At 41.8% G+C, this 24,803-nt stretch overlaps 1 protein-coding gene across 3 annotated transcripts in view; it reads left to right on the top strand.

Annotated features, from left to right (window-relative positions):
* The first annotated feature begins 232 nt into the window (after positions 1 to 232).
* LOC131673100 (calcitonin gene-related peptide type 1 receptor) overlaps positions 233 to 24,803 on the top strand; it is a 123,829-nt gene continuing 99,258 nt past the window's right edge. For all 3 annotated transcript variants that reach the window (XM_058950811.1, XM_058950813.1, XM_058950814.1), the window contains exons 1-2: positions 233 to 578; positions 23,825 to 23,888. In XM_058950811.1, the coding sequence (XP_058806794.1) occupies positions 23,862 to 23,888 (27 nt within the window). In that variant the 5' untranslated portion in view covers positions 233 to 578; positions 23,825 to 23,861. The remainder of the gene's footprint in view (positions 579 to 23,824; positions 23,889 to 24,803) is intronic.

The raw sequence follows: 24,803 nt of genomic DNA, 5'->3' as shown, positions 1-24,803 counted from the left end.
TCGATGTTGAACCGATAGAAAGAGAAAGAAAGAAAAAGGCGTGGAATGAAGCGAAAACCATAGAAAATAGTAAAGTGTAAGTAGCCTTCGACGACAGAGAAAGAGGCGTCGAGCTTGCGGAGTGCGCAGACGTCGAGGGGGACAGTCTCGCAGGCAAGTCAGGCAGGAAGGCAGCAGCGGCAGCAGCATGCTGCTCATCGTGCGGGCTTCGCGCCAACGTGTTATCGGCGTCGCGGCTCAGTAGCAGTCCGCGCGCTCAGCTGTTCGCACAACCAGCAGAGCAGCTATCTCACATATACCGTATCTTCTCCTCGCAACTATTATAACGATCGGAAATAAACTCGAGTACGCGAGCGATATAATGTTCGCGCGACTCAAATAGAATTCGAAGGTGAGAGACGACGACGAGCGATCAACGATTTATACATGTGCCACGGCGCGAACCGGCGATGCCGGATGTTACACGTCTGAAGCTACAGGTGTCTTTCTACCCCAAAAAACCAGCGATGAAATCGCCAAATCCGCAACATCGTTAACTCCACGAGCTCCGTGATCTTCGAGTTTCGTTCGCCGACAAGGTATGTTCCAATTGATAAACGAAAATACTGAGTTTGTTTTTTTTGTGGAAAACTGGGTGACTATGTGTCAATATGGAGAGAACAAGGCTAGGAGGAATGGAAATAATGATATTCTATACTTTTCAAAGCATTTTTCTGCTGGTTAAGCGTTTAGATTGGAGAAATTACGAGCGGAGAAATGGAAAGATAGGGAGCTTTACAACTGTTTAATGCGATGTTGACGTTCCGGCGATCGATTTCTCTTTTTCGATATTGTCAGATTAGAGTTTTAACTTTCTTTGCCTTGAATAACTTTAGTTTCAGCTACTTTGGTAGTTCCACAGCGAATGCCGTCCATGAAGATTGCAGTCTGAAGTATTGTTGACATCCTTTGGTAATATCCCATAAACGAAGATATATAGTGTTGAGGAGTAACAACGATTTATATTTACTTTATGTTATGTATATTCTAATATTCATAACACTATGTCTACGCTTAACCATTTAGTCGTCCATTCGTATTGCTAATTCTGTAGGCAATGTGCATGTCATTTAAATATTATTTCTCATAATCGGGCACTTCGTTATTCATTCAAGTAACACGATTAATTTTTAACCCATAAATTGCACACCTCATTTTGGCCTCGTAACTGCTCGGTGGGGTAAATCTACCCCAACCCGAAGAACATCGAATAAATCAGAGAATTTTAGATATTTTGCTATGAAAATTTTTTCTAGTATATTTCAAACCTTTTACTACAAAAAAAATATTCAGGTTAACAATTTTTAATGTTACACACACTGAAAAAAATTGTTGAAAAAAAAAAAATAAATAAATTTTATTTATTGTTAAAAATTGTCTGGGGTAAATCTACCCCACATAGCAGTTAAGGGTTAATATAGTTATTATATTTTAATACAATTATCATCTGAATTATCTTTTGAATTACGTAAAATGTTATTTGTAGTATTACATCATGATTAATATGAAAATACTAGAAATATTCGTAACTCCCTTCTAAATGCGTCTAACTGTTAGATCGTCTTCACTTGACGACTAATTTTGAAACAACTTGTTCTTCCATTTTTCCGTAAAAAGGAATAATAAAAATTAGGGGTGTAATAAGACGTTGAACAGGAATGGCAATGGGAAAGATCTCGATTTGAATAAGCAACAGCCACAAGGCGCGACTTAAAAATTTACGGCGACCATATCTGCTCCTCGATATCGCACGGAGATAAATTCGTGCACGCCACTCGCCGCCGCACTCCCAAGTCAGGCTGTGAACGTTAGTAAGCCACCTTTTTCTTTTTGTTTAATTGCCCCTAGCACTATTAATCGTCGGCAAAAGGAGAGGTACTTTTATTTCAGTACGTGTCGTCCGCCGTAAATTACATTAGATGGGGAGAAAGTTGAAGTGCTACAAATTGCCTGCGTCGCCTTTAATTAACTAGTATTTTCTTATTAGCAGCGATCTCATCAGAAGCTGTAAGGAAAACTAAAGAACGGAGAAGTGTCCGAGTGAAATGAGTTGAAAGAAAAAGAGAGAGAGAGAGAGTAATCGAACTAAAGGTAATTGTGGAAAATTATTTTTGATTTTATATATGTGTATATATACATATACAAAAGAAACGGTGCCGATACTGGTATTACTAAAATTAACGAGTGAGCATCATATTCAATTTTATAATTACTGTCGTTTCCTGACCGGACAGAATTCATATCAAACGAGGTTAATTAGAAGCTCGTTCGTTTCGTTTTTCGTAAATATTTGCTGCCATTTGTCACGTTGATAATATCCTCGGCTCGACTCAATGTTTGAGCAGCGTTCTCCTAGAAAGGAAAGGTATTGGCAAACGGCCGTAACGCTGATATTTGATTTTGCATTTTCTTCTAGAATGCAAGGATTTGGAGTAACGTCAAATTAATTCCCCGTAGATAGGTCATGCGATTCAGGACGGATTTAGGACTTATGCGCAGTCGACACAGCTGCTACATTTCCCTACAATAGCCGTGCATCTATTCCTCGCGTAAAATCGACTCTCGCTCGTGCGCACATACACGGGATTGATTCAAAAACTTGGGACAAAAGCGTTTCGTGTCCGTGTAACATGCAATTGAAGTTGTGCACACTCACGGTTCTATAGTTGTCGATATATAGGAAGGCGTTCGATTGAAGACAGTAACACATAGCGCGGAGGAATTGTTTTGTTATTAGAATGAGTCGCGAGGGGGTGAGTGGAAGGCAATGGCCTTAGGAATCGATATGGCGCGAGAGGAATATGGCGTGTCGCTGTCATAGTTGGAACAACTGCTGTTATACACAATATATACGTGTGTGTATAAACCGTCATGTGCGTAATTCTAGCCGAAATATGGAAACTGCTTGCACCGCTCGTTTTATAGGCTCCCTAACTGTCTCACTCTGTGCGATCATCTGATACTCGATGTTTGTAATTCCCCGAGGATCATTGCTTTGGAATGTTGTTTAATCACATTCATTTCACATAACTTCTGTACGTATCGCTATATTATTTAAAATATATCAGAGTACTTCTATGTATTTAATGGCAATTGTGGATTGCACTGTAATTAATGTTTAACCATTTATTAAGCTTGATTTATCGATAGGAAAATACGACTAACGAACTTTACCGCATGCGAAAACTTATGCTTATGAAAGTACTAAATCGATAAATACCGAAAACTTCCCTAATTTATTCAAATATTCCGAATAGTACATTTTCTAACGGCCGACCAAAAGCTTTTCGCATCAGTTAAGCACAGTATTTTTCCACATGAAGCGTCGAAGGTGCGATTTGGTGGTTAGAATGCGAAAAAAGTTTATATTAAAGCTCTTACGTTAAAAAGCTTAATAATCTATCGCGAGTACCTAACATACAACTTTCAAATAAAGAATTCACGCGAAGTTAGTATTTCTTTAACAGCGCACAGTCGACTGTCCAATTCGACGTGTTAAACATTTTCGGAAGAGGGCAGAGATTCGCGCGCGAACTTGCAACCAATGGGGTTGCGACGAGGGCGCTTCCGCAGCTATTTGTTAGTGGAGAAGCTGCGCGCAATTAGAGAGAGAGAGAGAGAGAGAGACGACAAAGTGGCGGCGTACGTGCGAGAGCGTAATGGGGAATGAGCACCCGCGGTTACTGGATTTATCCGAATTAATTGTACGGTTAAATTTGGACCACGCGCCACTTAGCTCGGTTTGGCTAATTGTTACAAATGTGTCACGAAAAAAAAAAGAAAGAAAAAAGAAAAAGCGCGAGCACGGAATCGCGCATTACGTTTGGATTCAAAAGTCGATTGGATGCATCCAATTGAAGCGAGACCACGTTCTCGAAGTAAAGTCGATACGGTATTACATGGTAGTTTATCTTTTCCACGCGACAACGTCCTCGTTATGTGAACTCCATTTGTTGCTTGCAGTTGAATGAGGTTCGCTGAGTTCGTTGCCTCGAATAACACATGCCAAGTTACAACGTAAACTTGCTTCGAGGCGTTATATACATTTGATTGTCAGTGATATCGAGAAGTCGATTAAGTTGCGGATTAATGAAACTGGAGTTTTGTAGTTGACGAGTGCAGCTTTAGTCCTACCATTGTTTTTTTACTTCTCAATTTTCTCGGTAAGCGGAGAATAGCAATATATAGCACACCCCTAAGAGATTTGAAATTTACCGAATTCGCCCTCGCCCTCGCTCTCTAACGCAATTTATATAGACTTTATTTTTCTACTTCTACGGCTATTTTATCTTGTATCATCCGCTGTTCATCTTCCCGTGTTCTATCCATCTCTCTCTATCTCTCTCTCTCTTCCTCTCTTTTCCTCTATCTTTCTCTTTCGCTCTCTCTAGGATCTTTCCCCTTCTCTCTGTAAAGAATTGCATTTTTCATCAGTTGCGTATACTTTCTTCAGGCAATTATATTGCTTCTCCTTGAGCATTGAAAATCTTCAAGCTACTTGTAGAAGGTATAATAACCAATCAACAAGCGCGCGTTCTAGCTTACTTTTTTTTAATCGCGCAATAACAGATACACACACATACACAAACATAATGGAAAACTTAGTTAATGGTTATCGAATTACCTTAAAGTTCCAGAAGGGGATGAATATAGCGTCGTTCGCGAAGCGAAGTCACATCATCGCTGTGCACAAGTTGCCCGCAGTCATGACCTATATATTACGAGCTTCGCGGCTTGCACCTCTCAACCCAAAGTAAAGTTCTCTCTCTTCGCGTACTGTTAAGCCGCGTAGCTATTGCAAAATTCGTGGCCAATTTTCTCATCTCAATTCCTCCGCGGACAAGAAAAGAAAATAGAATAAAGCGCGTCCTGCCCTGCCATTTGGAAAATTAGGTAGGAAGAGTCTTGCTCAAGCCTAGTCGAGTGTTAAAAGCCAGATTGGATCGTGCCGCAGGAAAGACTCAATACATACAGCTTCAGACGCTCGCCAGTCGATTGCAGATTTGAACACACCTTGTCGATCAATCTTCCCGCCTGGAAATGTTGCTTTACGAGAATAAGCACGTTATCTTGATTACCGAATGACGATTGACACGCGTGAGGTGAAAGAAAAATATTGGAAATTTAACCATGTTCTTTTATATCTATAAATTGTCAGGAATACGACGGGGTGATTTGCGTCTATCGTCAGCTCTTTTCCCTTCGTTATTTTACCGTATCAAAAGTACATTGAACGCAACAAAGTTTACACTGCAAAAGCCAGCAAAACTTTATTCAAACTCTATTTCAACTTGAAATTGTTGATTTAGGCTTAGAGTATATTACAAACAGAAAGGAGCTCAAAATGATTTTGAATGTCGAGATTGTACCGAGAACAAAATCGACAGTAATACGTAGTCGAGAACCGGTCATCATTTCTCTATAAAATAAATAAACTCATTTTGAATTTGCATGTAAATAAGCTCGAAGCTATTGTCGTTTCTTGTTGAACGATTTAGCCAAACAGCCTCTGGTTGTGTTGGTAAGGCGTAAATTTAGACTATTCTCCTCCGCGCGCGGCTGCATATATATATATATATATATATATATATATATATATATATATATATATATATATATATGCTTACAGGAAGTTAGAAACCGGTGTGCTGGGATCCTTGCGAGAGAGAGAGAGATGGAGATACGAGAGTGAAAGAGAGCGTGAAACGGTGCAACGCCAAGAGAGCTGATAACGTCTTCCTTGAACTTAATCCCCTTGGCGTTGTGCTATGGCAAAACACACGCGTTTACGTTGCTCTAGAGAGGAGCGAATTTATCCTAACAGCGAGCTCTTCATGCCGCAGCGTTGCGTAATTAGTTATTCGATCGTGCATACCGATATATGGAAGCCTTTCTTTTTGTCTCATGGCGTAATTTCAGATCAGACTAATTTACTTGGTGAAGGCAGTTTACAGCACGGCTTTGCAGCGTAATAACCAAGTAACTGCTGAAACAATAAATGCGACGAGGCAAAAAAATTCAAGTGTTGTCGTTAAAGCAACCGACTGTCCTGGCGTCTAGTGTCAGATCTTAAATCAATTTCCATGTGGATGTGTGCTTGAATGCTAAAAGTCAAATAAGATCGATGAGTTCACCCTAGCGATCAAACAAATTCTCAACTCTCTATGATAAAATTGCAAATACTGACAGGTTTGGCCGCTTCCTCATGGGAAAAACCAGAAAAATTTTCATGAAAGTTGTGCAAAGCTTCGTACTCAAATTAATTCGCTATATATGTAAAACTGTGCTCGACAGTGCTGACTTCTATTATAAATTATTTGCCTTCCTCTAGCAAGTTATCGGCATCAAATCTCTTCATTCTTTTTTCTCTTTCTTTTCCTGGATGTCAGAGAGGAAAAAAACGTAGCCGCACGATAAAAATCAATGCGTATCACGAGCAACAAAAATTTACCCCGCAAACGAATCAAAACTCATCGCCACGCCTAAAGTAGGACATGACGCCCGGTATATCAATCCACGCGCGTGTGCGTGCACACACACGCACACAGGCTTTCTGTATTTTCAGCGAGGCAGCTTTACGCGATTCAAGCCTCACCTCTTTTCTAGCCTCTCTCCGATCGATGCTTCACTTTTAAGTCCGCCACACCGGACATGTTCTTACGGGGAAATTTATGTATGTGTTTGTGTTACAGCGGCAACGCTGCTTTGCTCTACGAATATGCGTATTTTTTCGCAGAATATTATGAAAAGATTACAGCAACGTAATTCGTCGTTATTATTCATGACCGATTTCGCGCTGGCGTGCACGTCGGCCGGTTAGCTGAGTAGGTGAAATAAAAAGTTGGCTCGGCTTTGAAAGGTGGACGATCGATCGAGCCAATCGAATGATGTAACGAACGTTTGATAGAAAAAAGGCGAGGCTAGATGGACTAATTACCGATAGCAAGATAATAATAATAATGAACGATGACGAGAACCAATAGTCCGCTGGTAGGTGCGCGCGAGGTCAAAAACCTCTTTTGCGTTTCAGTAGTACAAATCGTGCATAAGTAAGACATACCGACGCCCATCTTTTTCTTTTGTTTATCTTACGTGTTACAAACTCTGCTTTATCAGCTGTTATCGTGTTAGTAGCAGATGATATTATATCATTTAGCAATATCATTATTTTCCGATTCATGAAGTCGTCTATCGATAATCCGCGACAGACGAGTGATGAAACTGTACGAGTTATGCCCCCCCCCCCTCTCTGCCTCCCAAGAACGACACGTTGCTTCACACGTCTTTTAGCCTGTAATTACGGGATACGACGTTTTCTTTCTCTCTCTCTCTCTCTCTTCTTCCTGGTATACGTACGTACGAGTATAATCGAAGTACGCCTGTGGGGGGTTTATTGTGTAGTTCGATGGGCGATGTAGGTTTATCCGCTTGCGCAATGGGATGTGACTTTGCTCTTTCAATTGACTCGGCTCATGCGCGACTTCGCGTCCCTCTCCCTGCGTCGCACTTGAAATAGAATCTAAACATTTTTACGATCGATAAATAGATGTTGATGAGGTACACTTTGGTGGGCGAAGAGTAGCGCTTTCCGCGCGAGGCATTTCGAAACGGCAGCGACACGGGTCTCGAGTTATTTTCGTCCTAGAGCAAGATGCACAGCGTATGTATTCAAACATGGAATATAAAACGGATATATTTCGAATGTCGCGGGCATCTCGAGGCAGACATTTTTACGCCGGGGAATGCTCATCTTTTACCTTTTTCCCGCCCTCTTACAGTCGTTTGGTATCTCTAAAGTGGCAGCCCATTTTGGTTGCCGAATAGAACTTCCGCGATCGATCACTGTGGGCATTAGCGTAGTGTCCCGTCTCGTGTGCATGAAAAGTTTTCTCCGTCCGCGATCAATAACCGACTCCGCGGTTTATCAGCCGTCGACGACGAATGCGTTCGTGAAAATTCCGCAGGGTCGACTCATTTTTTAGTCTTCGTCGAGTGCTTCGCTGCAGGAAATTTATTACTTGCATCCTCGCGATGGCTGAGCAACCAGCTAACAAGAGAGATGAACCACAGAGTATGGCCCGAATTCTCTTTATTGCGCTCGCAATATTTCTTATAGACGAGATTGTCCGGGGGGAGGGGGGATGATGAATTTCGAAGCTGTTCGCTACTTCATTTTCACTTTTTGAACGCACTTTTTGAACCCTAGCAAGTTATGGTAACTTATGAAGAGTATTTTGCGCGAGAATGCATCGAGCGCTAATTTATCTTTTTATTTTTAATAAACTCAATGAATGTGCGCACCACCAAGTTCATTTGGAATACACGTCAATTTTACATTTCAATGATGACTATAGTTGATAGCGCGATATAAAGGAAAACGAGAATTATGTGACTGGTATAGAGTTCGGTGATACTTTTCGCTCGAGTAGTTATAAAAATATTAAATCTCAAAGTTCGTAAGCCTTTGAAGCGTAGGTTAATAATTTTTTATCGACGTGACGTTGACGTTCAATATTACCAGCGAGCTAGATAGATTTCATCCTGAAAATTATAGTCGTCACGAGAAAAAATTACTCGTCCGAAGCTTGCCATCAGAAGATATCGATAGCAGGAGTGAAATATCGACGGGATAATTGTCAGTTGTGAAAGGCCGGGATATTCCAAAAGTGAGCTAAAAGCACTGCTGAAATGCGCCGACCGTATTCCAAGCTAAACGAGCTGCTGAGCTTAAGTAGACAAGAAATATGTTTGCCTGGCCGATGTAAGAGATGCATGCAAAATTAGACACGTGCTCGTTCGAATGTGCTCTGACGTGTGGCGCAGTATGACTTCGCTGTCGCCTGTCCCCGCCGCGCTCTCCACGAGTATCTCTTTTTGGCTTCGCGATCTTTCGCGCGCGCGCTCTCGGCAAAGGAAAGATGCGGAGCAATCAACCAGACGTTCAAAGATGCATCGCAGCACGACGCATTAGCGAAATATATATGTACGTTTGGCGGCGTGATTAATAGCCGGCTACAGTGACTTTTTTCTGCGCGAAACCCTTTCGCTTCCGGCAAACTGTTTTATTGCTTCGTAATTCGGGAAAATTCCTTTCTATCGTTAATGATTTATTTTCATTTGGATTTTTCTGATTGGCGCGATAAACTTTTATCGGACAGCGAGCAAAGAAACAGTGAAAAAACAAAGGAGAAACGTTCTCAAGACTGATTGTTTTTCCTTTGTCCGAACACTAATTACTTTATTTACGCGTACGTGGGAGCTGTCAGTGGCAAATTAACGAGTAACATTTACATAGTCGCGCGAAGATTTACAAGTGCAAATTTTAATTTTATAAGCGCAAAAAACACGTAGAAACACTCAGTGGAAAGAAGATCCCGCAAAGTGAATTATGCTATTTGCGGGCTTGAAAAGATTTCAAAGATTGATTGTGTATAAATTGAAGGAGATTAATTAAGCCGAAGAGTCGTCCCCCGGCTCGCTCGGCGCTGCTGGCAACTTCGCTCGTCCCGAGATTCGAACTTTAATTCCTCGCGGCATGCCTTATTTACATTCACTTAACAATTCCATCCGTTGAAAGCGACAAACGAGTTTTACCCGCGAAAATTTCGCAACTAATTATTACTCTCCGCGAACTTGCTGTACAAAAGAGCTCACCGATAGATTCAACAATGCCGGGCGCGCTTTCCTTGTCTTTTTCGTCCTTACTCGCTCGCCTGCTTTTCGCGACCACTGATGATCTAACGGCGACCTCACCTCCCTTCTGCGCGCTTCTATTCCCTGCGCTCATCATTAGCGTCCCCTTATTTTTCGAGATTTTCCAATCGAGGACGGCTCTTATCTCTTCGATAATGCTACTCTTAACTATATTTGCGGGTGTGTAAACAAAATGAACAAAATAAAAGGATGGTACTGATTGTACGTTTATGCGACGTGCTAATTTGCAGCATTCATAAAATATTGTGAGGTTGCGATAGCTTTTTCTCTTTTCGTATTTCTCCCTCTCTCTCTCTAATCCGCGCAGCTGCACGGTTAATCGCTGAACACCCGCTTGTAGCCATAAATTTGCGATTTTCCCTCGCAGATTCTGGATTGTACGTTGGATTTCCGAAGGTTCGCCCGGCGGCCCGCAAGTATACGCTACGAAGTGCCAACGAGCCCACAGTGCGCGAACGCGTTGAGCCAGACGCGCGCGAGAGTAGCGACTTTGAGTGTCTTTTTCGAAAATTGACTATTCGAGGTTCGTACGACGAAGTGTGACGCCGGTTATTATTTCACTCGTTTCCACCTCGTTATTTCAAGCTCTAACAATGTTTTATTTCACGTATACTTGACCGTCGTGAAAGTAAACGTAAGTGACTTGGCGATAAGATATGCAGTAAACGAGTACAGTGTAGTTTTCACGTTCTCTTTTTGGCCGTGCTGCGTCTTTGCCAGCATTGACACGCGATGACTAAGCATCTCTCAAAATATTTGTACGGTAAACGTAAAAAACAGATTCTATTTTGAGCGAGAGATCGTGCAATTTCCTCAGTCCGGAGTTTCCAGCTGATGCACGAGTTCTGTTCTATAACCACGGCGAGACATCATTATCGGCGCACTTTACTTTTCCCTCTTTTCTGAAGAGGAAAATCTATTCGAGGTGAGAAGAACGAGAAGAAGAAACCGTCCTTCTCCGGAGATATTAAACAATGATCTCATTCAGAGGAGAAAAGTTCCTCGCGGTATTCGTTCGATTTGGCGCAGACCAGCAGCTGCTTCGATTGAACGTCCATTGAGGTTTCTCCGAGACAATATGCTCGGTGTAAATGGGGGTGATTGGTTACAGGATCGGGGGGAAGAAAAAGGAGAACAAGTGCCGCGAAGAGTGAATATTCGAGCCGAACCTTTATGTATCTATGTGTAAATGGCATCGAACGAGGAAAAGCTGTTTAATAGACAAAAGTCCAAAATGAAAATGATAGCTCGCGGGCGTCTTTCGGCCAGCGCTTCTCGTTCTCGCGCACGCGGCCACGCTAACGTCGAGGTACTAAAATAACAAGCTCTCTCGGCGCATGCGACGTCTCGAGCAAGAGGGAAAAGTGCTTTTTAATTTTGACACGGAAATGACGTTTTTCTCTTCTCCTTCCGTCCTAGTCGCAACAATAGCTTTTGACGACCCGCGCGGAGTGGCGGGGAGTAAGCGTGCGCACGCGTCCTCGGTCAAATGCACCCTCGATGGGCGCACGGTGAAAAGAGAGCCGAGAGACGGAAAGTGTGCCGACCCTCAGACAAACAGAGAGAAATTTCTTTTTGTAATCTTACCCTAGCGATTAAAGTGGATATATCACGCCGCGGAGACAGATTTCCGTTAAGTTTCTTGCACTTTCTGTCAACTTCTGTCGACCAGCGTTGGGTTTTCTTCTCTCTCTCTCTCTCTCTCTCTCTCTCTCTCTTTTGAAGAGTAAACGTACAGGAGACCTTTTTAGACGTTTTACACGTATATGGAGCTGCCTTGTCAGGATTAAATTCTTAGAATTGGCTGCAATTATTTAGACTGTTCTTATATGATGGAAAATATAGAGCAGGTTTCCGGTAGCGATCTTCGTTCCGTCAAATAACCTAGTTTTCAAAATAAACATTGATCTTGTGCAATCGAGCATTTGCATTTTCATCCCGCACAGTATGCATTTTAACAATTGTTACCGTGCCGAAATCTCTTCGATTTCCCGACAAGAAGTGGCAAGTGAACGTAATCTCGGCGCGCAAGAAGCGACGGCGGGGGGGGGGGGGCGAAAATCTCCAGTGGAAAGCCGCGACGGAGAAAGACCGTAGCCGAGATGGCGCGCGGACGCGCTATTTTGTCCGACGGTTCGCTCTGCCGGCCTCGATTTAAAATCCTTCCGAGCCACTGGCTCGTAATATTGCACATCTCCGTGAACTTACGCACCCTCCTGCCCTTTCCGTGCGTGCGCACAGGCGCGATATAAAAAGAGAGATCGTCCTTGTCTTGGCCGCAGCTGTTGTCACGCTCGATCCCTCGAAGAGGGTGCGCGAAAAAAAAAAAAAAAAAAGTAGTCAAGTTAACGCACTCGGCGAGGATCTAAAAATACGGTGGCCTTATGGTTGTGTAACGAAGCTGCGGAATTGAAGCGCGTCTCCTGTTTTTCTCCGGTATTGCTTTTCTCCCGTCGCCGGCGACACTCTTATAGCGGCCGCTCGCGCTAGGCGCGCTGGCTCTTTTATCGCGCCGCTGATCTTACCGCAAGAGCAGCCTATACGCCTCGGCGCTGTCGAGTGTGCATTGTGCTGCAACGCGTCGCAAGCGCGTGCGTATGTGCGCAAGTGGCTCTTGTTCGAGTCGAGCTCGTATCAGCCAGTGTTCTCCTTTTGCTTTCTGAAACGGCCCTCCGAAATAAGTAGCCCTCCCGCCAGTTGTTTTTTTTTTTTCGCATTTTTTTGTTTTTCAATATACCGAAGGCACACTCCCGATGCTAATTAATGGTCGCTCGCGTGGAGCTTTTGATCAGGAGTCACGCAATGCACGTCGGCAAAATCCCACTCGAAAAATCAATGCGCGTGTGACGCAAGATTTACGCCGAGCTTAATTACGCAGCTTGTCTTCATAACTGTTACGGAATAATTAGAGATAACGTATTCCTCCCCCCCCCCCCCATCCCCCTGTGATATCGTAAATTCGTAGCTGCGAAATCTAAATTTTGCATTTTTCTTTTTCATGCCTTGATTTATTCTTGCCACGCCATGCAGAGCTATTAAGATCGAAATCTGCACGATTGCAATCTCAAAAGTATTTTTCTGTTATGCTGATTATAATATTATTATTATTATTTGTTATTTAGCATTCCGGACTCGTCAGTTTATTTACTCATCTGCTCAAAATGGTCAAGCATCTTTATAATTTACACCTTCCATCCAATTCGAGTAGTCGTATCCTTTTCGCGTTTTTTTATGTCATCTCTTACACTTTTCCCACCTATTTCTCGTCTGCCTAGAGCTCCTTTATCGAGCGATTTTCGTCTGAAAATAATAAACGCAAAATGTTTTTATCATTTCCTTAACAATAATGATATTTATTTGAAAACTTTATCTTTAATTCCACTTTATTGCCAATTAGTTTCAATGTTTTTTAAAGTACGTTTGGTTTGATTGCGGATTATTTTAAGTTCGTTGAGCAGTCACAAGATAAAAGTCGGGTACTTTAAATTGTCCTATATATACGTTATCCGTCGATTAAGTTCAGACCCATCGATTGCCCTATGACTCTTGTTTCTAAAAATATTATATTTGTATATTTTCGAACAATGAATCAGTTATGAATATTCTCAACTAATTGATGACAATTTCGGAAGTCGGAACTTTCGAAAATTACTGAGTATTGATCACGTCCAAAAGCAATCAGCAAGGATTATAGAAAGAGTCGGTAAAGTGTATCATTCTTGCGCATAAAAGGTTTATCACATAAGTAAGAAACTCCCCCTCCTCCATCCCTCTCTTGTTACGCGCGAGCAATCCTCTCGGGTGGAGCTTGAGATATTTTTCATTCAACAGCGGTGAGATGGATGCTCAGCCCATCGCTCATGCTAAAAACTCCTCCGTGTCTCGCATCAAACTTTAATAGTCCCTGAACTTAGATGTGACACACAAGTCAGTCAATGTGACAAAGTTCGAAAACAAGAGCCACGACGATTAGTAATTCGTCACGAGCGATTTTAATTACTTAGACTTGAGAACGCACAACGTCATCGTGGGATTGAAAATTACGCCTGTGCGCGAGAATCGACATTGTTCCTGCCACGGGGAATCCAAGGCGACAGTATACAGCTAATTAAATCGCAGATGAGAGGAGGGATGGGGGAGAATAAACCAACCATACGTCTTCGCTTAGAATTGATCTTTAGTCTCGTGCCAGTTTAGCTAGTTTTCGACCTTGTTTTGCAATTACATTTTTCTTCGTTCACGCATGTCCAATCAGGCATGTTGGCGTTATTATCCAAGAAATTCTGCCATAGGTAATCAACGTTATAAGCTCACATATTAAAGCGCTTGATATTTATGATTGGTATTTTGCTGTGCATTGCCTTGCTTGAAGTTATTACATTTTTTAGGCTTATCAGTTACAGTTAAAGAAAATAATGTAATGATCTCATTCACTGACCAAGCCAAAAATTTTTTAAATAAACTAGTAATTATTTATCACTCTTGTGTTCGTGGGTATGGTCTTTTGAATAAATATCTGTTGCGAAATAATGAATGACTGTGGAACGATCCAAAAATTATGTTCATTTGGCTACGAGCCATTTTTTATTATTTACTCTAACGAACCTGGGTGAAAAAGAAAGAAAAAACGTTTTTCCCAAGGCTATTATTATGTCGATTGGGGAACACTATTTTTACATTCACGCGGTTATTATTTAAAGCGTGTAAAACGCTATTTCCAATGCTATTTACTCATAATGTGGCCGAGAACAAAACGAACTGTCATTGGTTTCGAATGGTGCCAGCATTTTGTCCGTGTGGTCGTCGTCGACATTTTCTATCTTCAGAGTTTATTTTCGCATCGTATTTAGATGAAATTGTCTAATGACTTTCTTAAAGCTTGCAATGAGCACGCTTTGCGATTGTTAAACGCCTATCGGTAATACTATTTTAATATTTTGCGCGTGTTCGCGGAATGCTAAAGCAGTTGGTGATGGGTGATGAGTTATATGAGTTATATGAGTTAACAAGAGGATACAATGTCATCAGCACTCTTCTTCTTCTTCTACTTCTAATTCCTGGTGATTTTCCGATACTGAATTTATAAGACGAAAATACCAATTAAATTCTAATTTGCACTCGACGAATAGCTCGGATAGTTTCGAAAACGCGACAAGTGAAATTTCGCGCGTCGATGGCGTGCTCCTTGTGCATTCTAATCAACGTTCAAATCAAGAGATCGCATGCTAAGCGGCGAGAGCGTTAGCGGGACGGCTGCGGAAATACAAATCACAGATCTAGTCTGTTCTCAACGTAAAAAAAAGTCGCATGATCGAGCGACCGAGTTTGTTTCACTTTGACAGTGTACGTGTAGGCAAAAATTCGCGCGAAATTTTCCAATCCTCTCGGCGCGTGCAAACTTTGCGCTTGGCTTTAATGGATTACTTGCCGATCACTCGCCTTTCGCCAAATGATTTACATTGATATTAGAAATTGAATTTCTAAAGCCTTTCGCTATACAGTCGCACGCTTGGCTTTTTCCTTCTTCGACCTCTTGAGAATAAGAATTCGACGGAGATTTCGACCTGTTTTCTCATTTTCATTGGAAGATCGGAAGTATTTCCAAGTTTGAAAAGTTTTCATTAATATTGGAATTTTACTTTTCTGATAAGTTTTTTTCTTTTCTTCAAAAACTATCTAATTTTTGTTCAATCGCTATTGCCTCTGAAATATTTTTATTGGAAATTCATTCTGCTCTGAAATCACTGGGTTATACAGATGGTTATCGAATTCCCGTGAGAAAGGCATCGAATTTATCAGTTTAGATCGTTCGCTGTACAAATTTTAAAGACACTTCGTACGGCTGCATATTTTTGCCGCGAAAGAAAGTTGCCTAGTACGGTGCATCCAATAATCGAATTGATGAAAGTTGCCGAGCGATCAACTTGAATAAACGTACCGCGGAGATAAGTCGGCTTGGACAGTGCCGCGAGCAGCGATTGCGCTTCGTCGGCAAACTCGCCACGATGAGACGCGATTAGGCTCGGTCACGTAAACTCTGGATCGTTTAGCGGCTCGCCCGTAATATTCGGTTTGACAAACACGAAGCACAATGTATCGTGCGCGCGAATAAATCACGAAAAGCATGCACGACCAGGCTGCGTGCGCGAGATCGCCTTTACTCGAGAGCAAGGCCGATCCAATCAGTCATTCGGAGCGCGACTAATCGGCGCGCTCGAGTACACGGCGATCAGAGCTCTCTGACGCCTGTCCCGCTGCTGCCGCGCGTACTAAATGCATCGCAACGAAGTGGAGGGATTTATAAAATCACGCTTCATTCAGAATAACAACCGCTCCGGTCTGGTTCTCGCAAACACACGTGGCGATTTTTTTTCTCCATATCTTTCGATTCGAGCATGACGTTTTGACGGAATAAGCGCTCTTGCCGAAATAATTAACAGGAAGAAGATAAGACGTATCTGCTCTGGAGCGTTGATCAATTTAACGATTTCCAGTGAAATAGTTCTCTTATCTCTCGATAGAGCGAGTAGTTCATCCTATCGTTCTCGTCATTCTTTTCACGTCAATCATGCATTGAGCGAACGTATGATTCGCCACAACAAAGCGAATGAGTTATCGCACGAATCTATAGTCGATGTACTGGCTTTCAATTTAAGTTTCATCATAATCGACTCATTATCAGCTGTTTGCAGGCCAACGTCCATATGATATTCAGATGAATGAGGTTGGCAATTTGAGAGAGCAGCTGGCCCTCGATAACATTCGCTCACACACGCTCGTGGATTATTATTTTTGGAGGGAGCGAAGGCTGCCGGCACAACGAATGGCAATTAAGATTCGCGCGGTGATTATTCTACTCGCATCGCGAGCTCTGTGGCATACCGAGCGTGTATTTCAGCGGGAGGGCGCAGGTCAATTTGACAACTTGAAATAACTTCAACAGCAGAGCTCTGTCGACGCTCGAGAGTTCAGCCCCGTCGCAGCAAGCACTATCGAATTACGGCAGATCGAACAGGTGAAAGCATTTTACCGCGCAACGGGCGCGCCACGCGCGTTTCTTCGTCTTACCAGCGCGATATGCCTCGCTAAAGAATTTCATTTTGCTCGAGCGAACCGCCGCGAGCGTTCGCAGCTGCCGAAAGCTGATTTACTTCTCAAATCCGCGGCCGCCGTCTCGTTGATTAATTCAACGCCTCCCCTATGTCTAGCATTTTACGGCGTACTACACCCTGCGTACACTTACACGTAATTTAGAAACTGCGACGTAACTTATTACTTCTGCGAATAGAAAAACGTGTTTCTCTGCTGTTATTTTTGCGGTCAATTTTCTTCGGGGTGAAACTTTTGCTTCGGCGAAGATTTGCCGATGTCACTTCTTCTTAATGATTGAGATCGTTTCGCGTTCTCTCTTTCCCAAGTTGCAAGTATGTTTTGGAAAAGCAGTTTACTATCTATCAAGCTACGGAAAAGAAAATCTGTTCTATGATTCTAAGTATAGACGTTTGCCAAATGTTGGCAATCAAATCTTCAAATGTTTATACCGTTTCGAATACACTAACGCATCGCTCAACGTTTATCTCCGGCTGAACGATTGGAAGCAATCAGCTTGGAAGAGAGCGAGTAAGTGTATTTATAGTTTTGTGGTTTCTGTGTAAGATCATGAACATCGACGCAAAACCTACCTCGCGCACACGTTTATTGGCTTTGACAACAATACCTGATTAGTCGGATCATTGATTCGCTCATTTAAATACGCAGTTTTACTACAAACAACAGGCTTTTCTTGTGCCCCAATTCTTCCCCGCTGAATTTGTATTTACTTGTCAAGTCAACTAATCAACCTAATGTCTTGCGAAATGCAGAGGTTAAATTAATCAAAGTAAAAAACAAAAAATCAGACATGTTTTAAAGCTATACCAAGACATAAAATTCTGCATTGCAGTCTTTCATTTTTCCTAACCCAATTTAGCAGGTAATTCAAGTACGTGTGTCAAAGTAAGCACAGCGAAAAAGAAGTAAAGTATTTCTAATAACAATTTCAATTTGACGCAACTGCTTACGAAGAACGTGCGCATTAAAAAACAATTTGGAAAAAATGAACGCATGCGGAGAAATTTAAAATTGAAATCGCATTACCCTGCCAGGAAAATTGGCACTCGCCCATCCTCCCCACTTGGTCCCCGCCTACTCGCTCGACATCGACTGCATACGTGCACAACAGTGCTCACACTCTCTCGCTCTCTTGTAGGCCGATGGCGTATAAACCTAATTAATTTAGCCCCCGACATAAAGGGCAATGAGTGTTGCTGGTACTCTTTCATGATACTAGAACAATAAAGTGGAGAAAAAGGTCTTTCGTTCACTAAACTATAGGGCAGGTTAGTATGGATTTCTACGAGGCTAAAACGTCCAACTGCAGTTCTAATTGGATTGCTACTTGTCACTTAATTAATTTAATTGTTCTTTCCGAATCGCAGGTGATTAAAGGTTTGGCCTTCGTTTAAATGCCGCGGAGATTATCACCCCAGAACAATATAATAGTTTCATGAATAAAATCACACTTTAATTAAAACTTCCATACATTCGAGGAAGCTAAGCTGCTGCAAAAGGGGGAGAAGAGAAAAACGGATTGTCGTATATGTGCACTCCAACCGTAAGCATAAGAGGATTAGAGCTTTAAAAAGACATAATAAAATCTCCAAACACATCTGACGCAAGTATAATCGCGCAAGTTTAAAAGATAATACAACGAAAGAGGCTGTAAACATGAGGAAGGGAAGGGAGAGAGAGAGAGAGAGAGAGAAAGGATAAAGTCATCTTATCAATTAACATTTTAGAGTCGCAAGCATGCAGCTTGCAAATTACGGCCGGGATTTCCCGGCGGCACACAAGTGGAGAAAGTAATCATCACTACGGCGTAAGCGTAAACTTGCGCGCGGCACCTGCAGCTTAAACATTTTTTTCCGTTTTTACAGTTAATTTGCATCTCGTATTATTATCTTGTAACGTTTTACGAAGGGCGATGGAAAACAATCAGAATTCAAAATGTAAATTTCAGTTATTCAGCTGACGCCAAGTGATTTTCCCCCGAGAGAACTTTCGATTTTCGCGTTTGCTCCGAGTAAATATACATTACTTCTTAATGAATCGTTCGTTTCCCTTTTATTCCTTTAGTAATTAGGGGACATTACGTGGAAAATCGTTTTTATTTCAATGTAATACTTGCTGAAAAGATATGAAAAAGCAGATAAGAGGATCTGTCAGTACGTGTCACGCGATCATTTCACGTAAATGAAAAAAAAAAGTGTAATAAAAATTGCAATATACTCAATAGTGTCACTCTCAATTTTCAAACCAAACGAATATCAAAATAACGAAAGAAATTCATAACATACTTGATAAGGTCGCGTTCGACGCATGTCACACGAACAATACATTGAAAGCCCTCTCGCATTGCGAAATGAAAGAAAGGGAAGATTAAAAAAAAGAATGATAATTCCATGGCGCATCGAATTCAATGAACGTCGAGAGTCCTTTACATCGGAAACCGCGCATACGGTCATCAGCGTTTCTATAATGGGTCCGATCGAATGAAATTACGTTAATCGAGTTACAGTCGGTCGCGCGACACACAGCCTCACTTTGATTAAAACGGACCTGCAGCGGCGCCCGACCCCGCGGATAATGATGCGCGCGCCAAATGAATTTACAAACTGAATTGTAAATTTTGCCTCTAATTAGCGACGAGCCTCGCCACGACATGCCAAAACAATTTGACAAGGCACACACAAACGAACCCAGTGCATATCATTGTAATCCAAGTTATTTATTTGCGTTCATTCGAGACGAATCAACGTTAATTCATCATTATCGACGCGGCGTGGCGTTTATTTTGCTTCGTCAAACTCTAATTACCGCAATTCATGATATGAAACAGCACGTAAAGCCGAGCGCAAAAAGCTGATGATCCAAATTTACCGACGAATAATACTTCGTAATTAGAACGATGTTTATGTCTTTTTCTTTACGGTGTGTGTCCAATTAAAAATCGTAATTACGCGCAAGCCAATTATTCCCTTATTATCTTCTTATTTTCTACTTGGAATTAGCACGATGCACGTGGCATCTTAAATAATCCGCGGAATCTTGATTCCGCGCAAGCACGCGCGCATCTTATTTTCAGCCTCGCGTGGGGGCGAATTAGCATAAGCTCGCAGGTGAAAATTCGCCCATTTTAATTCTCTTACATATTTCACTGACCACTCCGCCGTGCTTTTCACTACGCACGCTTGGCGTTTCTTTTTTGTAGTCGATTCTTACCCCATTGTAGACACGCTGCACGCAACGGCTATGGCAATAATTCTTTGGCCGCGACCGTCTTTACGGGCTATGATTTCTCAAAGTTAAAGGGGGACTATTCCAGGTGGCATCTATTGTCCGAGTGCAACTTTTTCTTTTCGAGAGAGCGGCTTACAATCCCACCAGGGGCTTTGATTTAGCTGAGTATTTTAATTAGGATTTTTATCGTTCCGAGTAATGCCGCCATTAGCATTTCAATCGGAGCTTCGTCGTCGAGCAATTGAAAAGAAAATAAAGTTGTGCGCCGCGCGTGAGCTGCACGCTGGAGCTATAGAGCAGAGAGAAAAGTTCAGTCTGGAAATTAGCGTCTATAGGGTGTATTTCCGAGAAAACACTATAGAAAGAGAAAACTTGAGCAAGCGCGTGCATAAGCTTTCAACAGGAGGAGGGACAGGGTATATAGCTGCATTGTACGTGTAAACGTGGAGCGAGATGCTCGTGACAACGTGGATCGATGGCGCGCGCGCGCGGCTGTGTTATTGAAGCGCGAGTTGCGGTTGGCGGTTAATTTGTACTACTACGCCGGCCTTTGCTCTACCCCATATATCGCGAGCAAGTGATCGTTGCTGGATTTGCAGTCTTCTCGTCACGTGTCGCCTCTGCCTACGTATATCTTCGGAAATCAAATTGAAACGATTGAACGATTGCCTCTATCTTGCCCACATCGTTTCTTTGCTTTACATCGAGGTTGTAGCTCAATTATTCACACGCAACGTGCGAGACAATGGATAATTTATCGTGATAGTATTTCGCAAATATTTTTAGCCTGCGCGAGAGAATTTTGGAAATTAGGATTGAACGGATGCATGTTCTAATAACGCTGCTATTTACGCATGGAGATAATTGAGGTCTTAGCGACTCTTCATTATCTTATAGTTCATCATTTAAGCTTCTTCTTGGCTAATTGGATAATAGTGATAATCAATATTAATTGTGACGACTTTATTGGGAAATGAAAAAGTCTTATGGATGAGTCATGTTCGAAAACAACTGAACAACTGAACAACCGATACATTTCAATTAGATAAAGGAGTCCTCGACAACTTTGGCACAGCGAGCAAATTTATTTGCTAGCCGTAGAGCTTACACAACTGCGCGGATCCAAGGACTTTAAAACTCTTTCGATGCGATCTTATGATCTGATGGGTACGATAAAACGAAAAGAATAAAAAGCACAACAGAAATATTTTTCTCGTTAAACAAAATTGTTATTAAAGGCAACGTAGGACCGAAATTTCACTTTGGGATATTAGAGTTTTGGTAATAACCCCGAGCTCGGCACACGCGAAGAATGTAGATTCTCCGGAGAGGATAAAACTTTTCATTAGTGCACGATGGAAAACTTTTTGACTCGAACACTTCATCGGGCTATTATTAGGAAATTGTCTTTATATTACGCTTTATGCGCATCGCCGTTGAGTTGCCAACTTGCTCTCGTCGCGGCAAGATAATAAATAAGAAGAGCTTTTGCTGCGATCAAATAGTGCCGGGTTTCGTTTGAATTCGGCATTCGCTTGAATAGCAAATCGAGCGCGAAATAAAGCGAGTCGGATGGTGTAACGAGGGTAGAAGCTTACCTGGTACTCTAGAGGCGTCGCTTGATTATGAATGAACGGAGTAGCTGGCGATTACGCAGAAAAAGCACACGTGGAAATCCTCGCGCAAGAGATGCCGTGATTTAACGGTTAATTTCCGAGGCAACAGCAGCAGCTCGCCAGTCGCATTCGCCAGCGGCAAATTTATTAATGCTCTTTACCGAGGTTGCATTATACACCGCCTCTCTCGTAATACTTCCTCTCGTTCGCGCACGCGTTGCCAAGCTATAACGACGCTGTGTAATCTTTCTGTATTTTTTTCCTTGATGCAAGCGCCGATGAGCTTTTCACTCCCGAAGCCCTATTTTTACAAGGGGAGGCGAGATAAAGGAATTCTAAAGAACTTCCCGCGTAGCTATCGCCACGAGCAAATAAAGAACGCGCACTTTCAATTGCAGCGCTTGCTTGCGTAAGTTTTTCCTTCCTCTCTCACTTTCCATTCTCTTTTAAACGTTCGCGCGGGGGGAAAAAGCAGCTGCGAGTGACTGATAAATACGGTTTGTGTAACCAACCGCGCGAGAAATACACGCGAATGACGTTCTGGTAAAGCGCGTAAAGTGGTCGCGGATGGCGCTAAAATCCGGGCTGCGTACGGATGAAACGATTAGTGAATCTCGGCTAGCAAAGCATCGGTATGTATTTGAAAGGGATTCGCGAGGCCGCATATACACCGCTGCGCGTAGCTGAGCAATCTTTCATTATTCTTTAACATAGCTTCCGAACGTTAAGCTGTTATTCGCGTTTCTCTTTTTCATCCGACGCTTCATCGCTTGCTTTTCATTGCACTCATCGTCAGGGTTGGTGTTTTGTTTTGCGTACGCCCACATTGGCTCTTTCTTTGTTTTTTTCTTTTTTCTTTCGGTACTTGTGTATGTAAGTGCGCCCGCAGTCTTCTTCTGTCTCGCCTGATTGCTGCAAACTCGACGTTGCAATTGACATTGACTTTTAATTGAAACTTCTCTCCCCGGATATTTGTCGTGCGGAACACTCTTGGCACAGGAATGGTTCTTTCCGATACCATTGAAAGTCGTTCGATTGGAGCTTCTGCTGGATCAGTTTTTTTTTCAAACCTTTTTCTATACGACTCCCGAGCTCTCTAATTCTAAACGGGTATTTATAGATCTTCCTATTCGATTCGAATAGAAGAACACGCCGACTTCATTAAAGTGCAGAGATTAAAATAACGCGAGCAGATTTTTAATTAAGCAGATGTTGAGATTCAATCAACTTTCTTCAAAGATTTATCTTGTGGAAAATTGAATCTTCACAGGATTTGCATTAAGTTTTCAATTTACCGGTGATGTTGAGTCGCGCGAATATAACTCAAAGAAAGTTTCGCCCACTTCAAAATTGAGCAGCTTATAAGAGCTGTAATACTATAAACTCTTAAACGGGATCCAGATAAAAAGAAAGAAAAATGAACGTACGTTAGATCAGAATCTATCTGCATGCGAGGAGATTACTTAACTTTTAATTTTATTACAGACTTTTACTTCCGAAATAATTACATTTCCAATGGTCAACTGTCATAATTTTTTGGATTGTTGAGATACAGTTAATGAAATTATCTCTAGCCATCGAAAATTCTTTCGGCAAAACTGCTATTTTACAGCCACTCGCGAAAGTGGTGAGAGAGAGAGTCTGCGAGAGCGAAAAACAATATTAGTGGATACGATCGAGCTACGGTGAGGCCGATAACGCTGCTGCACTTTTTCCGATTGATTTGCCGTGGCCGTGTGATATCGTTAAAACAATCGGAGCTGTTAGTCGAATTCGCCGAGCGACGGACAATGTGAAAAACGAGAGCGCGACTTCTTAATGGAATGGAAATCGAATCTATTGCTTGCGCTGGCGTGCTGAAGCTAAATGAAACCTTAATGGAGGAAACAGAATTGAGATATCGAGAGCGAGCCAGGGAGAGAGAGACATGATCACTTGACGAGTGCTCGTGGGTTTAATGGACGATAAAGACTTTTTCTCTTCTCTTTGTCGTAAGCTCTTTGTACTCGAACGTTACCGAGACATTTCCGATATTACTGTTATTATTATACTATTTTGTTATTGACTTCGCTAATTTTTCACCACTCACGATGGATTTTATTTTAATTTGATTTCAGACAGTCAGCTTTGCAGTATTGACTCTGACGACTCGAAATGGATGAATTGGAATGGGCATCAGAGGTAAGACGTATTTATTGTAAAATTATATAAAGGGAATAACTTCAATCAGCGTTCATTCAATATGTTCTTATAATTATTATTATACGAGCATAACAATAAAGTTTCATTTACATAGTTATTTCTTTATTTTGACGTCTATTTACACACTGAATTGCTATATCAATGTAGAGTAATGATTGATACTGTATATAGAAGTCTAATGTTCGTAGCTGAAGCGTTACGCTATCAAATTTTCATAATAGTATTGATTTCATGCAACTGTTTTCCAACTACAGCTCTGTCGGAAAAAAATAGATTTTCCTGAACTCTCTGTTGGTCGGTAGACACCAAGGCTGAATCTACACAAAAATGTGAAAAGCCTATATGTGTTAATGCCTATATTTTGAATGAAATTTATTATTTATGTAATTGAGAAAGCTGATAAATTGATTATCATTTCTTAATTCCGGCCCAGCCCCTGTATTGTGTGCCGTATATGATTTATCGGGATCAAAACTTTTTTTCATAAAAAATATGGGAACTATTCCTTAATGTAAAAAATATTTAGTGAAAATTTGGCTTTTTATATAGATTCAGATCCAGCTGTCGGTAAAACAATATAGCACTTAGTGTCCTTTTTAGCACTCAGACCACTCGCGGGTGTATTTCACAAAAGGCGCACGTGCGCGCATGGGTAATTATGCAAAAATTGTCCGGTGACATGCAATGCTATTTTACTAGTCAACCTTTCTCGCTACACACGGATAACCACCTCCACCTCCCGTACGATATCCGTACCATAAATGTAACCAAGGAACTGCGCCCATAATTATCGATGATGGCTATTAATTTAACTCTATTACGATGATGCTTTTATAATTTTTTTAATTGGCGAATTACTGTGTGCGCACGTCGTGCTAAAACGGCATACAATAA

This window comes from Phymastichus coffea, unplaced genomic scaffold (genome assembly GCF_024137745.1).
Source record: "Phymastichus coffea isolate CEN01 unplaced genomic scaffold, Cenicafe_Pcof_1.1 PCOF00168, whole genome shotgun sequence".
NCBI lineage: Eukaryota > Metazoa > Arthropoda > Insecta > Hymenoptera > Eulophidae > Phymastichus > Phymastichus coffea.
Note: the sequence above shows the minus strand (reverse complement) of the source record. Positions and strands in the feature narration are given on the sequence as shown.